This window comes from Podarcis liolepis (assembly GCF_965112155.1).
Source record: "Podarcis liolepis genome assembly, chromosome: 4".
NCBI lineage: Eukaryota > Metazoa > Chordata > Lepidosauria > Squamata > Lacertidae > Podarcis > Podarcis liolepis.
The window spans coordinates 47734531-47752530 of NC_139558.1; the positions used below are offsets into that span (position 1 = coordinate 47734531).

At 39.6% G+C, this 18000-nt stretch overlaps 1 protein-coding gene across 2 annotated transcripts in view; it reads right to left on the minus strand.

The window, feature by feature from the left end:
- The window catches only part of CFAP47 (cilia and flagella associated protein 47), a 178705-nt gene that overhangs the window by 78179 nt on the left and 82526 nt on the right, over positions 1 to 18000 (minus strand). For both annotated transcript variants that reach the window (XM_083498341.1, XM_083498342.1), the window contains 6 exons: positions 17402 to 17510; positions 15472 to 15698; positions 14588 to 14765; positions 7414 to 7607; positions 6122 to 6265; positions 3827 to 4000 (listed from right to left, as the gene is read on the minus strand). In XM_083498341.1, the coding sequence (XP_083354467.1) occupies positions 3827 to 4000; positions 6122 to 6265; positions 7414 to 7607; positions 14588 to 14765; positions 15472 to 15698; positions 17402 to 17510 (1026 nt within the window). The remainder of the gene's footprint in view (positions 1 to 3826; positions 4001 to 6121; positions 6266 to 7413; positions 7608 to 14587; positions 14766 to 15471; positions 15699 to 17401; positions 17511 to 18000) is intronic.

The following is an 18000-nucleotide window of genomic DNA, read 5'->3' on the forward strand; positions in this document are numbered from 1 at the left end:
TCCAGCAGGGAATAGAGATGGAAGAGAAGTTTTATTTGGTTCACATGTATAGGGGAAACTACCTACTTTGTGCTTTCTGAAGCAACAGAAGAACTGAAGCAGAACCATCCTTCAAAATTCACACTTGTCTGAATTTTGCAGTGCTCTTCTCTAACCAAGTAATATGCACAAAAATGCATGTACTAGGATGTGCATAAAAGTGTGTATCTTAATGAAAATAACATGTAAAAATGCATTACAGTGGAATTGCATTTTATGCAGGAGTTAGCAAGGGAAGCAAAAAAACTCTTAATCAAGAAAATCTGAATAAGTGATCTATATATATATTCTACATAAATAAGTAATAACAGAATAAGGATTCTATTTCACAACCTGTTTTTAATGGCTCTGGCATCACACACAAACTTAATTTCAGAGGGCACACATTCTGTCTAGCAAAAGTGCTGAGGCAGGCTCTTAAAGACTCCTTCACATACATACAAAGTTGTGTGGAAGCCATTTAACCCTGGCACTATACCACAAGGGTCTAATATTATAATTTGTACAAGAGCCAGTGTGGTGTCTTCTCAGCCTAACCTCTCTCAGGGTTACTGTGAGGATACATTGGAAGGGTGGTGGAATCATTACACCACGCTGAGCTTCTTGAATGAAAGGTGGGATATAAATGCATTTTTTTAAAATAATAATAATAATAATAATAATAATAATAATAATAATAATAATAATAATAATTAATTTTATCCTTCTCCGAGCACTTAGAGCAGCTTGTGTCAAAGAAAGCACAATATAATTATCACAAAACTGTACATTAAGACAACACAACAAAAGAAAACAACGAAAAAGAGCAAGCAATATAACAACATCAGTAGAAAATGCTTGGTGAATATGTGAATGCATAGCACAGATACTGTTCATATTAACCTGCTGGAGATCTGGGAATGAGAGTGCATGAAATATATTTTAAGGGGGTGAAGCACATATTTTAACCTTGCATGAGGATGCTTTGATCTCTGGTGAGTTCTTCAGAGTTCTGTAGAGAAGATTGGGGACCTTAGTTGAGGACTATGCCAGCATCTCAAATGTCAACAGGCCAAAAGGCATGGTTTCCAGACAGGATGAAATGTATATATCAGTTGTTTTTATTAATTTACCACAGAAATAAAAGAGTGATGAGAACAGGAAGAAGTAGGGAAACAGATGTGCCAGATCTTTAAAAGTTCGCTTTATGGTGAAGTACAGGTAAGAAAATGAAAGAATAACAACAGAATGATAATGGTATATGGAAAAAGCAAGGGTGCGAGGTAGGGACAATTTTCTTTCATTCCATTCCAGTAGTTTTTGCTTTATTTGTTAAATAATTTCAAAGGGGGCAGATTATCAGCATGAGGGAGAGAACAGAATCCTGTGGGACTTCCAAAGCCCACTTACCTAGGGATCAAGTGCTGGTCCCTCAAAATCTCATTCTGAAATAGGCCAGCCAAACAAGAGCAGAACCAAACAAGTGCCCCCCCATGCCAACTCAGAGAACCTATCCAGAAGGCTGCCATGGTCAATGAGATCAAAAGGCACTGAGAGGATCCAGGAGAATCAAGAGGGCTTCTCTCTTGGTCACTGAAGAGGGTGACCGAAGCAATTTCAGTCCCAAAGCAAAGTTAAAACCTAACCAGAACAGATCTAGAAAATCAGTACCCAAGAATGTCTGGAGCTGAATAACCACCATTCTCTTGAGCACCTTGCCCAAGAAGGGAAAGCTAGTTGCCAGCCTATTGTTATTAACATCTTCTGAGTCAAGGTTACATTTCTGCAGGAGCAGTCAATTTGTCACTTCTTTTAAATAATCTGCAACCACTTCAAGTGGGCATTTACAACTTTCTGGACCCAGCTGGATATTTCTTCCCTGCTAGATTTAATAAGCCATGAAGATCAAGGGTTCAACATACAAGTGGTTAGTCCTCCAGGCTAAACTGTTGTCACAACAGAATCTCACTGAAGCTTTCCATTGTTGCTGGCTATCCACTAATTAATTATTTTCACTGCAAGTGTGTACATATATGTGAGTTGCAAACCTGTGAACCAGAGGTCCAATCATTTTTTACCTTCATTTAACAAATGTTTTTCATATCTATTTTTCATTACAATGAATACTTCAAATCTTCAATCATCTCTATTTTCCCTGAATATCATACTTTATATCGCCAAACTATGTAAAGGTTTAAAAGTATATAATCCACAGAATTTAATTTTATAAACTACTGCTGGAAATAGCCACCCTGCAAAGAGTTTGTTGTACCATATGAGAATTACATCATCTTATTCCATACAGATCAGGTGCACTGTAGTTTGTTTGTAACCTGAGGAACATATGCATGGCATAATTAACTTTTTAATGAAATGGCAGTAGTATTAAATTAATGGCTTCAAATATCTCATAAAAAAAGAGCACGAATGCCAATATAAAATCCAAAATATTAAGACGGCTATAAATTGTTACAGCTTGCTAGCTATACAAAGTGTGCATCTAACATGCTATTACCACAAAGTTTTAAAATGTCAAAATAAAAGGGGAAATTTTCATTGTGTGCTCTATTTGCATTTCTAGCATGCCAAATTTGATGAATCTGGATAAGGAGCACATGTTATATTTCAACAGATGTCATCACATATTATATACCTAATAAAAATATAAAAATGAAACTTCTGTGTTGAGGAACATTTTGAAAAGAAGAAAACAGGAGTGAAGGGGAAATTATTTAAAGTATTTTGTTGGAAGAGGCACTCTTGGATTAAACTGATTTTCTAGATCCATTTGAATCAGGGTTTAGGCCTGGTTTTGGTCACCCTGTGTGATGACCTGTGTTGGGAGAGAGAGAGGAAAATGTGTCCCTGTTAATTCTCCTTGACCTCACTGCAGTTTTCAATACAATCCACCATGGTATCCTTCTGGAGTGGCTGCCCCAATTTAGGGCTGAGTGGCACCACATTGTGGTGGTTCTCGTCCTACTTGGATAGTCATTTCCAAAGGGTGATGCTTGGGGAGTGCTCTTTAGCCCCATGGAGGCTTCAATGCAGGGTTCCCCGAGGTATGATTTCATCCCCCATACTGTTTAGCATGGTTCACAGAACAAAATCAGAATACAAAACCACAAAATATATAACATACCTGGATCCCGGGATCATCTTCCGAGGCCTTTCTATGTCTGCCTCCTCCTTGAGAAGTGTGGAGGGTGGCAACACAAGAACAGGCCTTCTCTGCAGTGGCTCCCTATCTGTGGAATGTTCTCCCCAGGGAAGCTTGCCTGGTGCCTTCATTATACACCTTTAGGAGCCAGGCAAAAACGTTCCTTTTCAACCAGGCCTTTGGCTGATTTGATTGACATCCTATGCCCTTTTAAAATGTGGATGAACTGCCTTGAGACCTCTGGGCATACAGTGGTATATTAATTAATTAATTAAACAAACAAACAAACAAATAACCTGCTACTATGGAGAATGGAGGACCAGACCATGTGGCAAAAGAGCAGGATCTGAACTCCAAACAAAACAAAACAAAACAAAACAAAACACACTGGGCAGGGGGAAGCCATCAAGAACAATTAAAACATCACTCATTTTTAGTAATTTTGCAGTGGCAAATCTTTCCAATATGAATATGACATTTTCAGATGAAGGGAGGACAAGATGACTCTAGTATCATCTGCCACTCAGATAGACTTCATAATGATGAGTGGGATAACAAATGCTCCAGTAAATCATAACAATACATGCATGAGGCAGAGAACTGCTGTTACTTTCACTCAAACCTGTATTCAAACCTGCACAATTTTACCTTGTAGTGCAATTCCTCATTGCTAAAATTGGGTACCATTATGAGCTTCTGAGTAATCTCTCTAACTCGGCACTCTATCGCAAGATAATCCAGCGCCAAAGGTTTTGTTGCAATCCCCTTCAGGACAAAGACATGATTTGTGCCATCTGCTTCATTTTGCAAAATGAGTTTCCCCTATGATAGTGAAAGAAATGAACATTCAGGGGGGTGCAAATATTTCTGCAAAACTTCAGTGTCCATTCAAAATGAGACCTGAATGTCCTAGTGGGATGAAGAATTACACATAGCTGCCTTGAATACTATTCAGAAACTTCAATGAGGGCAGGATACAGTTGCATGGATGTTTGATGCAAGTTGTAAAGTCAGACCATGTGATACCAATGTTGCACCATTTCAATTTGCTACAAGTGCCATTTCAGGCCCAATTCAAAATGCTAGTGCTGACCATTAAAACTCTTAACACCTTGGGTACAAGTTATCTAAAGGACCAGTCTGTTCAATACATCCAGCTTTGGGGGCCCTGCTCGTGTGCCTACCGGTAAAATCTGTTCCTTTGTTAAGCACAGGGGTTACTTGGTGGTGGCCCCATCATTTAATTATTACTGAATGACTTATGCTTAGTTCCTTCAGTGCAGGAATTCAAGCGAGCCTTAAACATCTATTTCAAACTATATATTTCCTTAATCTCTTTCCTCAATGTGTTTTCAGCTATATGATTTGGAGCAATTTTGTTTTATATATGGGGGAGGGTATTACGTCACACTTACAAAATTTAGGTGCTTCTTCATGATGATTTATACCACATGATGTGTCTACCTTTTTGTGTATCATCTCTACTGCGTACACTACTTTCTCAGGCCATAGCCCTAGTGGTCTAGAAATTCATTAAATAAGCAAATGAACATATCATGTACACCCCCCAGAGTGACTTGCAGAAAGAACAACATTAAAATGTAAAAAGTAAGCATACAAATACAGAAGCAGTAGGGCATCTGAGCTAAATGTACACTCTTCACAATCTATATATCCATTTGGCAATTACCGCCACTGCACAAGACAAACCATACACTATCATACAACGTAATAACCTGGCTGCTTATTCTAAATAAATCAGCCACACGGAGGCCAAATTATTTCTTAACAAAACACTTCATTGGTCTGGCATAAATTAGAAAAGTTATGAATAGCTAGGCAGCTATCATCTACAAGTATCAGTGAGATGCATTGTGGGTGTCAAGTTGCCCGGCCAGATGCAATCTGTGGCCCTGTAAAAGTGGTGAAATAACCTTGACAAGATACGGGTGTTGGGTGAGATCAGGCCAAATCTTTACTGATTACAGCAGGAAGTGGGGTTGGCATGGCAGGAGGGCAAGAGTCAGTTCCTCATTCCACTCAGACCCTTCTGATGGAATGCCATTCTGTCAGGATTGGGAAATACCCAAACACCCTCCATGGCTATGTACATTATGTGTCAAACCCTGTCATGGCAAGTCAAGCATCCAGGGTTTCACTGGATGACTAGGCTGAATCCAGCCAGTCAGAGGCTCTAACCTGAGCTTAGGCTGTGCCTTAGCCAATCCTTCCCTCAAAACCCTTATGAAGGCCTCTTTTACTATGCCGATCCTGCCCAATGCCATTTTTGCTCCCAAGTAGTAACAAATGTTCTCCTATGACTAACACAACACCTTAGTTCAATGAGGGAAAGGTGGGGAAGAAACACATGCAAGGGCCAACTGAGGTTGGGAAGAAAACATTACTTTCTAGCCCCATCAGTCAGTGACCCAAGCAGTCTAGTGAGGTACTAACACGGACAGGTGGGTGAGTGGGAAGCTCATGGGGCAAAATGGCCCCAACTCTTATGTGTGTGGCCTTTTAAAGGCCTCCACCCCTCCTTCCTTCAAGATATTAAGAGAGAACAATGGGGAGACATGACTCCACCATACCCATTGATTTCTAGGCCACACACTGCCAGGCACAGTCACTCCATGCACAGATCATGCTCAGGACGCTTACAGTAGCAATAATAATCACACATAGATATAACTATAGAGGGCATTATTTAAAGTCTTCAGCTCTTTACATGCTTAGTTCATTTTTGCTTATGGGCACATTCTCACATTACCTTGGAATGTTTTGAAGTCACCACATTTACAATGTCATTTCTATGCTGTTAGTATTATGCTTATAGATACCCTTGCATTATAAGAACTTATAAATTCCACAGCTAAAGCAGTTCTCATTAAATGTAGAAAAGCTAATCAAACAAGAAGGAAAAAATGTGTTTTGTTCTCCTACCGTAATTACACATTCGGAAGTTGGCTTAAACATGAGGGTGTATGGAGTTGTTTCACCTGGGGCAACGTATATAAGTGGGGGACCATAAAAACAGCATCCTTTTAAATGAGCTTTAAGTTTCCAATCTTGTTGACTCATGTTAGTCTGAAACAGAAGGGGATCCAAATGAAATATCTAAAGGTACAATGAATATCAGTGATTAAGGATGAAGGGGTGAAGCAGAAGTCCTTGTGGGAAATATAGGTTTTGAATAAAGGCGCATGATCTATACAGTTATCTAGTACTGTCTCCTAAGAAATGTTAACTGGTGGGAGTTCTCAGAAGAAAGCTTTCCCCTCCTTCTCCCCGCTGTAGCCACCAGTGTCTTCTTCAAGCCTCTTGAGAGTGGGAGTTAAAGGAACCCTCTTAAACAATGTGGGATATTGGAGGCTGCTGGAGGAAGGATAAATATATTTATCTATTTTATTAAATTTATATACCACCCTTCACTGAAGATCTTAGGGTGGCTCTCAACATAAAGTTATGTCCAGTCCATTAGGTCCAGTCGTGACCGACTCTGGGATTGCGGCGCTCATCTCGCTTTACTGGCCGAGGGGGCCGGCGTACAGCTTCCGGGTCATGTGGCCAGCATGACTAAGCCGCTTATGGCAAACCAGAGCAGCGCACAGAAACACCATTTACCTTCCCGCCGGAGCGCTACCTATTTATCTATTTTGACTTTGACATGCTTTCGAACTGCTAGTTTGGCAGGAGCAGGGACCGAGCAACGGGAGCTCACCCCATCGCAGGGATTCAAACCGCCGACCTTCTGATCGGCAAGTCCTAGGCTCTGTGGTTTAACCCACAGCTCCACCCACATCCCTTTTGGTTCTCAACATAAATGACCCCAAATCAATCAGAGGTTTGCCCAGTTTGGAGGCATTCTCTATCAGCAGCTCAACTCTCCCCATTTCTCAGGAGGACTCATCCCAACTTTCCAGAGAGGCTTGAAGAGTGCACAGGTGGCAGGGAAGGGGAGAGAAAGGGATGGAAAACTTCCCTTCTATAACTTCCTTGAGCTAACTTATTTTAAGATAAGCCTATGTCTTTTTCTACCATTTTTAGTAGAATAATACATTTGTGGCCAAGAGATATAGAAGGTAATCTGTGTAAAGATTAACTTAATGCAGGAAGAACTCTCATCCCTGCTTTCCACCTCTATATACACATATTTATGTGTTTGCTCAGTCAGCAGTTTTAACCCAGTAGCGACCAGCCTTATTTAAATCTTGGATGAAGCTAAATGGACATACTATTGGAATGTCTTGAGTCACTGCTTGATATGCTGGAGTGACAAACTCTAGCTCAGCCTCGGCAGTATTTGTATTCACCACACATTCTATATGAAAGAGTCGGACATCATACTTCGACTGAAGAAGAATCTTACAAGGATATCGGCCAGGATACTTAGGGGAAAATTTTATAGGAAGCTCAACTTCTGCAACTTCTGTGGGGAGAAAATAAACATTGTTAGTTTAAATATTGTAGAAAGCTCAACTGCAGCATCTTCTGCCAGGAGGGAAGAGGGATAAGTAGTTTTAATATAAGTACGATAGATAGATAGATAGATAGATAGATAGACAGACAGACAGACAGACAGACAGACAGACAAATGATAGCTAGCTAGCTAGCTAGCTAGATAGATAGATAGATAGATGTACTGGTGATGCCTAAAGCCTAAAATTGTCAATGTAACTTTATTAATATGATTAGACACTTGCATCTATATGGAAAATGGACCAGAATTTGAGGGCAACCTGAGTTAGTTAATTTCACAACTATCACATAAAAAGCACCTCAACTGCAATTAGGAATTAGAACAAAAATTAATTGGCTTCTGCTAATAGCCTCCCTGTCCCTGCTCTTTATATTTATGCAGCTATCAACCTACCAACTATAGATTGGGGTTTATACCATGGGCTTTATTCCTTCTATTTAGAAATAATCATCTGAACACAGTTAAGACCATTAAAATGTGATCCTAACATACATAATGCAAGACAATGTACTATCACTGAACAGCGACAAAAGAAAAATTCAAGTACTAATTTAAGAGCCTCACGTACCAAAAATACTGGCTTAACACACCACCTGCAACAGTATCTTTAAATTTGCTGCAAATGAGTTGTCAGGACAGGGAGGCAGCACCTTTGAATACTGTATATATATATATATCCTTTTAGAGAACAAAAATCATCTTAGAGAATAATTCTTACATGGAAAATTTGAGAGAAAATTGGAAAAGGTGTAAGGATTTGTAGCTGTGCATATCTGGTTGCCGTAAAGGTAAAGGGACCCCTGACCATTAGGTCCAGTAGCAGACGACTCTGGGATTGCGTGCTCATCTCGCTTTATTGGCCAAGGGAGCCGGCGTACAGCTTCCGGGTCATGTGGCCAGCATGACTAAGCCGCTTCTGGCGAACCAGAGCAGCGCACGGAAATGCCGTTTACCTTCCCGCTGGAGCGGTACCTATTTATCTACTTGTGCTTTGACGTGCTTTCAAACTGCTATGTTGGCAGGAGCAGGGACCGAGCAACGGGAGCTCACCCCATTGCAGGAATTCAAACCACCGACCTTCAGATCGGCAAGTCCTAGGCTCAGTGGTTTAACCTACAGCACCACCCACATCCGGTTGTCATAGTATACTTCAAAAAGCTTCTGGCAAAGCAGCTCACCAAAGACTCCTGAGGAAGCTTAGTAGTCAAGGAATAAGAGGAGAGGTCTGCTTGTGGACCATGAATTCATTAAGCTGCAGGAAGCAAAAAGGAGTAGCCAATGCACCTTTCAGGCTTTAGGATTTACTCTGAGAATAACACACTCAGGTGCTATACAAGTTCCTTTTTATTTTCTCCCATGAAGCAAGAAGTGGTTTTGTGCCCTGCAAAAGGGGGGGGGGGTAACACCTCCTCTGCATCACAGCCCCGGTATGATTGGGCTTCCTCTGCAGCTGTTTTTTTTAAAAAGTGGGAGATCCATATCATCATTATCAATCTCATCTAAATATCCTCAGCTCCTGAAGCTATGGCAGAGCCACTTCCAACTGGACTTCTCCACCCCAGCCCCAGTTACTACATGCTGCCCTGTGGGGAAAAGCTCAGGAGAGCAAGGGAAGCAGGCAAAAGAGACCGCCAACCCAACTCTTGCTGGATTAACCTCTTCCCACCACAACCATCTACCACCAACTGCCCTGTAAGAAGGATTCCAGGAGAGGTAAGCGGGCAGGCAAAGAAGTCATCAAGAGCCTTCTCTTGTCTGTCCCAGCTGGACTCTGCTCTCCCCACACAAGGCCATTCCAACACTGTCAAGTGGGAAGGAACCTGATGGCTTTATATTGTTTATTGCTTTTTTAAAAAAGTTGATGCTGTCAGTTGCCTTGGAAGGATTTGCATCCTGAATAGCAGGCTATAAATAACTGTAATGAACAAATAGTATATTCATTGGCAATTTGATTTTCCTGTTATAAAATGGTGTTCAGTAGCAATTCAAGCCTTTACCAACTGGAAACTAATTGATGCTACCATTGCCATGTCAATACTTTCCTTGAACTCTTTGTTATTGCTTAAAAAAAAACCCTCAAGTTCACAACAGGAATAGCACAGCATTGTATTATGTGCCTCCAACATTAGCAGGCTATCAAACAGATTATAGCACCTCAGCTTCAAACCTCTCTGAAATAAATTAGCTTGTTCTCTCATAAAGACAAGATTAATGACCTGCTAATTTATGAATTATTACCTCTTTTCTGTTTTGTCACCAAGTTATTATCCCCATCAGCTATCTTCCACAAAAATGTCCCACGTTTGTCAGTTATACTAGTAATAAAACTCGCTCACTTATTCCTGGCTCATAAATATTTTTCCCCCAAATTAGATTGTAACTATCTCGTACCATTCACGCAGTACATGGGAACACAGAAAATATCCACATTAGATCATTTTTCAATTTTTTGGTATATAGTTTAAGTATATTCAGTACCACAAGACAAAACTCACAATTCTTTTACACAAAAATATTAGCAATACATTTTAGATAACATGCCTTTATTATCAGTATAGGTCTAATTTTCCTATGTGCTATTCTTTCTCCTGGGATTTGCATTTTGCAGAATTTACTGCACACCAGAAAACATCTTGGGCCAAGCTAAAGGCTGCTTTTCATGGTATGCTTGTATTCTGGTTTTGATACCCAAGTACAATTAAACACATATTTCCTATCAGTTTGTTAAGCATGACTTCCTGCATAGTATAAACATTCATCCTCAAAATAAATAGCAAAGGTCTTATCCTGGATTGGTTCACTACTTTCAAATCTTTTGAAGAAGCACTGGAAGACAGCAAGTTGGTCCACCTTGTAGGGTTAGTTTTTAAACATACTGCAGAAAGCGCTGTCCAAAAGACTGCCACACCAAATTAGGATGTCAAAGCAGATAATTTTGTGAATATCTGGCTCAATTGCAGGGGAGGTATTCACAAATCACACAAAGATCATTCTAGATCTAGAGGGACTTACACACCGGTAGCTGGATATTGTATAAGCTTAATTTCTAGCAGAACTAAGAAGTTGAAGATGTTATTCATTGAATTCGAGTTGATGTTTGTTGCTTTGTTACAAACCCAAGGATTGGCTCCACTTGTGTTTTCTCCTGGTATATTACAACTGCCAAAATTATACTTAACAGAACAGCAGTCAAGAGGTAAAATTTAATTAACACAAGAACTGCATGCCCTCATTGCAAGCAATTTGTGGCCCATCCTGCACCCACTGTGCACAAGGAGAAGTAGCAGTAATATTTTTGTAAAGATGCCTGTCCCAATCTGGTAAGGAAGATTTGCACATGCAAGTGGCCTTCTATGTGTACTTCCATTGTTGATACCCATCTGAATGCACATCTCCTTCTGCATATGGTTCACAATGCCTATTTATCCTACTGAACTGGTTGTACATGTCTTTTGATGCAATACTGAGATGTATATCTGCTTCTAAAGACACCAGTTCTGGCACATAACTAGACATCCATAACACTGGTAGGCATCTCAAAAAGTCATATCTTAGTATGTATGTAAAACAAAATAGGCCACCCACAGAACACAACCAGAAGACAAAGAGGATCACTGATAACATTGTGCTGGGGAGCAGGTTTAAAGCTCCAGGAAATTTCTGTGAAATAAAAGATTGCTCTGATTACACCAGACACTGAACCGAGGCAGAATTCATAAGGCATATAGTGAAAACGATAACCTGTTCTTGAGTATAATATGAAGGCATATCTTTAGCATAGACATATGGAGAAGTTTTCAGAAAATTATGCTTTTTAGATAGTGTTATTAAATATGTAAATATTTATGTCTTCTGAATTGAGTAGTGGAAATAAATGTTAGTTCTAGCAACCATAGAAGTCAACATATTGTAAATGATTTGCTAGGCTAAGTAATGTGATGTGACATGACATTCTATCTTATTTGTAAGGATTAGTGGAGGATGTTTGGCTGTGTGGTCTGCTTTATTTTCTACAAACTTTAGTGATGTGACAATCAACGGTGTAGCCCATGTCAAGGACTGGCTGGACAAAGATGAATGTGGGGGGCACCAGTCAGGGAACCCCCAAGGGAAACCCCAGAGGAGGAAGGCTCAGGACCAGGAGATTGGTGGTGGGACACCAAGGAGAGTTCAGGCGGAGAAGAGTTCAGACGCTGCTGAAGAATCCAGGGAGTCTCCCTCTCCCGATGCAACAGGCTCCCCTCCCCTCCTCCCTGGTCCCCAAGAACCTGCATAGTAATGTGAAAAGCAGAACAGAGGTCAGAAGTGTGAAGACTGCAATTTGAGACTGCTTGGGAAATGGCCGGGAGAGGAGGAGCCTTAGAGAAGTGTGGAAGGCAGGGACCTTCAGTCCTGTCAACTGCTCCATAGGGGCAAAACCTGCTGGGAAGTGTTGCTGAGACCACTAGGCTGAATGTATGCTCATTTCTTTGAATAGAGAGTTAACTTTACTGAAAACAGAGATGTGCTTCTTTTAGTGCTGCCCTGCGTCTGCCCTTGCTTTCTAATGAATGGGCCATTAGAGATGAAAAGCCATGGAGAGACAGAATTAAAAAGAAGATAGAATTAGCCAATAGCTAATATCCACCCTTATTTTAGTTTCAGAGTATTGAACAGCTATTGATTAAGCATGAAAGCACAGCACACCCAAAGACAGAATGTAATTATTAAAAATTTCATTTGAATTATTCAGGCACAAAATTAAAAAAATTAAGCATATTAAAATGATTAGTGCCTTAACAGTTCAATAGCACTTGCAAGCATCAAGTACAAAGCAAACTATTTAATCAGTCATTGGAATTGTAAGTTATAGAATTATTCACGTATATTTATAACTCCAAAGTCTAGCTGTCACTGTTGCCTTTTGACCTGAAAGATGGTCTGGTCTGCATCTGTACCTTTAATAGCAGTTTGACATGTATACATCAGCAGATAAAACTCTTCACATGGTACGAAGGTACCATAAGATGTCTGCATTTTAGAGTCATGGGAACAAGGTGCAGATTATTATTATTTTTAATGCCAACCATAATAGTTGTTCAAAGCTTCAGGAATTAGAACTCTATTCCCCTTACTATATCTCATCAACATGCAGTTGTGGTTAACATAATGGCCAATTCTTCATTTTTGTGCTTATTATAAAAAAGGGCGTTTCGCTTCTTTGCTAAAAAGATCCAGCTCAGTCTTGTAAGATGGAATTTTAATTTGGACTATATAGGCTAATATTTGTTTTCTGAAGCATTACATATAAGTAATTGAAGATAGCTTGGTATATCACATCCAGCTGGCAGTCTTTTACTTAATATGCACACAACTCAAACTCTATGAAGCCTAAACAGCAATAGCACCGATCCAAGCTACAAACTATTTAATTAATGTATGAATACAAATGTGTGAGAAAATTGGTAAGAGTTACTTTTAAAAGAAAAGAAACAAGTATTTTAACACGTTAAAGATAAACCAATATTGTATTCTCTTCATAAAGGTTAAAAAAAGAAGGTAAAGGACTCCTGGACAGTTAAGTCCAGTCAAAGGTGACTATGGGGTTGCGGCTCTCATCTCGCTTTCAGGCTGAGGGAGCTGGCGTTTGTCCACAGACAGCTTTCCGGGTCATGTGGCTAACATGACTAAGCTGCTTCTGGTGCAATGGAACACCATGAAGGAAACCAGAGCGCACAGAAACACTGTTTACCTTCCCGCCACAGCAGTCCCTATTTATCTACTTGCACTGGTGTGCTTTCAAACTTCTAGGTACTACAATGGAGCACTTACGCAACAAAATCCAGTGAATTCCAAATTAGGTATCCTGAATATTTAAGCAACCAGGCAAACTTGAAATTACCTGCTTTCATTGTCACAGCTATGGTTCAATGATCTTTAATTTGACCCCTAAGACACAAAGATGGCACAGACTGACAATGTGAAATATGCAGACAAATATGTAACAATATTTCCCTCAGGTACATGAAGAAAATCATGTTGATGTCAAAATGAATCAAGGGCTCTTTTGAGATTCAGCAAGTGTGATAGCATCTTGTTGAAATACTGGTAAGCAATTCTGATACATTTTATTTTTATGTTAGCTTATTCAAAATATTTCCTAACAGATGGATACCAACAACAACATTGGTAAGATTTCCAGTAAACATGTTGATAATTAAAAGGTTTGGATACCAAAATCAGTCACTGGCCTTTTTTGTATGATTATTCCACTACATATCCTGTATAATCAAAGCTGTTTGTCCCACATGCTCTGTTTGCTTCACTGGCACAAGCTTTTACTTACAAACCTCCAGTCCTTAAATTTCCAACCGTAAATTATTTTTTTCAGGCACAAATTCTTTTTGAAGAGCCTGAAAACCATCAACTAGAAAAAATTTACTTGAAGCCCAAGGAAAGGCTATAATCATGTAATAAAATCATTTTAAGTTGCATTATGCCATGAGTCCCCATGGAGATGTCATGGAGTGGGTGATCAGACCCCGAGGTCCTCCTTGGAAGACCTGGAGAGGGTTCCAACAGGGGTGGGGGATAGAGGATTCTGAACCTCAAAAGATGGATTGTGAACCCCAAGGTCCAAGTGGGTTAGAGGGTGGAAACCAGCCCTCTGAAGAAGATTCAGAAAACTATCAAAGTGTCTCCCATTACTGCCTTCCAGATACACACTTTCTGGGTTAGCCGAGTCTGTAACCTGAAGCGTATGTAACCTGAAGTGTATGTAACCTGAGGTACCACTGTACAGATATTGTTCCTCTCACTGGGCATCCCTTCCCAGTGAAGAACATCTGCAGTAAACAGGATGGTAAGATATATGAAGAATTTCAGAATTAGTATCAAGAGTTTTGTTATTGACAGTGGTAGTAGTAATTTACTAATCAGATGCTTGTCACCTCTTTCTTCTGCAGACCAAATATGTCCTTTCCCCTGGTGTGTAGGATGAATTCTGCTTGATGCCAACACAGGTATTTCTATATTTCCAGGGCTTTCAAAATATTCAGGCATGCTCACTTCAACACTGTACTCAATATATTTTGTAAAAAATTTAGGAAAGTTGTGCAGCGCATCTTTCTGTAAATAAAAGAACAGTGTAGTTGAGTCTTAACACTGTTTTCATGCTAACTGCAAGTCAACGAGGAAGCGTGTAAAAGGTTCTGTGTACGCACCTAGATTTTTATTTCCTTGTTTTTGCAGAATTACTTTCTTAATTATATTACAGAACTATCAAAATATTCTTCAAAATCTCCTATGTTTAAAAAGCCATTTGGGGGATTTGGTGGTGCAAATATAGTTTACTTTTTAGCTTCTGCCTGTAGGAATGCTGTATTTCCCATGGCACACACCAATTTTTCTTTTCAAGTGAAATGGATGATACTGTTCTTACTAAATTAGGTTGGTTGGAACAATTAAGGATGGGGGCTGGGCACAGACATGTCAAAAGAAACTGGATTATCTCGTGCATATGAATTGTGTTTCAGCTGGAATAGAGTCTGCTAGCCCAGGAACCACCATAGTTCTGATCCAACCCTGCTATTATGTGCTGAGATGCTTACTCCCAGGTTGGAGGTTACCTCTCAAAATCAAACTTTGGGCGTTTGGGCAGCTTTATAACATAATGGAGAAAACTGCATTACAAGATTGGTGCTCAGATAATCAGCTTGACAAAGGGGGCCTTTTCCAATCGTGCAGTATGTAGTCAAAGTGTTGCTTCCCTGTCAGCTTCAAAATGTAATGAACAAAGTACAATTATAAGATCTGCAGTCAATAATGTTCTTACCTCAACTTGTGACAGACCTAAAGCTGCAACTGCAACTCGAACGCTGCTGCTCTCAAGTGTCCCAGTGACCTTTCTTCGCTCATACTCCAAAGCAGACATCTGCTGTTGTGCTGCAAGAGCCAGAGCCTTTTCCCGAGCTTCATTCACGAGAGGGATCTTCAGCTTTTCTCGAAGCGTATTACCAACACAACATTTCAGGCAAAGCACTGGTTGTATTTCTCTGTCACCTGTAATAAACAAGAGCAAGAGGTAACATCAGCAACAGCCAACTAAGATTTTTGCTTCTACAGCACACCTGCACCAGGCAGATGCTAAATTTGGTACCATAGCACCAATTGCTATGGCTTCCCAGAGCAAGAGCCCAAAAGCCTAGTGTTAGAAAAAGCTGACAAGGACAACACAACACAACACAAAAACTAGTGTTGCTAACTTTATTTCTCAGCAGGGCTCCTGTGCTTGTAACCCCTATGGTTCAACAAAATGCACCTGATAAATAAAGTGAAGGAATAAACTTCATTTCTCATGTCAAGCAACTACAAAGATACAGAAGTCCTGCCAGAAAAAAGTTAGCAATCTGAATTCCCATTTCTATTATGCACTGGAATCATGGAAAAAACCAGCTTGAATCCACTTGTTTTCAAACTTGTTTTCAATTTATCAACTAAAACAGTTGAACTACAATGCTACTAAAACATTTTCTTCCCCTTTTAGCTGTCATGGTGGAAATAAGTCTTAATCTTATAACTCTTGATTTTCATTCCTTCACAGTAAGCAAAAATAAGTGACTAGGCAAAAAGACATTGATAGCATTACAGTTCAAGCTGCTGGTTTCATTCAAAAGCACAGCACGGAACAAATCTTGAGTATGTAAAAACTGAGTACAATTAAACAAAGATGGGTTTAGAGACTTTATATGCCCTATTGCCAAAGCTGTGTGTATCTATGGCCCAGTGGTGCTAAAGAAATGTAGCTATATTTCTTGTTGATACTACTGTCAGTATATACTCCATTTTGGAGAAGCCTAGGGGCACACTGTCTCCGCAAGCATCAATCCCTTGCTGACAGGGCTGTTTGGCCCTCATTAAATGGACATGCAGGAGTATGTCTGAATCACAGGCCATGAAAGAAAGGTCACTTGTGCAGTAACTGTAGCTCTTCCAAGGTAATTTGCTGTTTGGATCCATGCAAAGTGAAGGAAGGCTATACAAGCTATTATCTTCAAGAATTACAATTACAGATAAGTAACCTTTTCTTCTCCTTTAACTATTGCCTGTTTGGGTTGCCAGGTCATCATCAACCAGTAATAAATCCAGATGGCAGAAAGGCTAGAGGATACTAATTGAACAAAAACCGCAAATTTGATTTTTGCAAGCGGAAGTAAGTCTAAATATAAAGAGACCTGATAAAAAAAAAGCTAAACAGGTTCCCAGGCCTGAAATACTGTGAAGAATTACAGCATGAAGCTTTTTTATACCTTTAAGGGTACTTCATGTGGCTTTGATAAATGGTCAGAACAGAACTCTATACATCAAATTTCAATCCTTTGGAGTCTAGGAACATTCACCTGGCATAGTGCTCATATAAGCAGAGTCATAACCATATGATACCAATATACAATGCTGAGACAACCAGGAAAGAAGCTGTAACTGATAATGATGTATGGAGAACACTGAAAATAATCCTTTGTTATTTGCACCAGTAGAGAGCAGGCATATGCAAGGATAAGAAATACGTGTGAGCAAGAAGTAATTTGTAATCCAAATAAAAATGTTTGACTACCATTTGAGGTACCAGAAAAAGAAACAATTATATATTCCAATGGCAGTTTTCTGATGCCTCCGCATTGCAAAATATTTCACTGCTTGTGAAATTTATTGTATCTAAAAGTTTAACGTGGGGGGGGGGAGATATTTTTATACCCCCACTCTACCTTCTAGCATGCTGCTAATGCACAGAACATTTGGACTATTCATTGGAAGTAAGCCTGAAGGCAATGGTAAATCACATGTTCCTTCCACCAGGTACACAAATTCCCCAATCTGAAACACAAGAACATATGCATTTCAATTTCGACAACAATCCATGCAGAACAAATTAGAAGCCTCTCAGACTATAAACAAACACAAATCCATTGCAGCAACATTGAAGCTTGACTTACAAGAATATTTCATACATTTGAGAGTCTTCGTTTTAAAGCCTCTTCATAAACTAAACTGGAAATACTACAAGGTATAATAAAATAAATCTAGTAATTCAACATTGGGTAGGAAAGAATTAGGACCAGAAGTATTTGTCATTATTTAACTTGGGTGCCCTATCAATGCCATGAAAGCCATTTCCCCCATTGATTGCATCCATTATTTGCATGTAAGATGTGCTGTAATTGGCTTAACCCATTTGGACCTTTAAATGTTCATCAGTCCTTCAGTAGAGGACTTCAAGGATAGGTTTATCAACCTATTAGACTGATCTCATCGTACATTCTTTACTTGCTGGAGTCACAAAAAGAGAACTCGGTATTATTCCAAC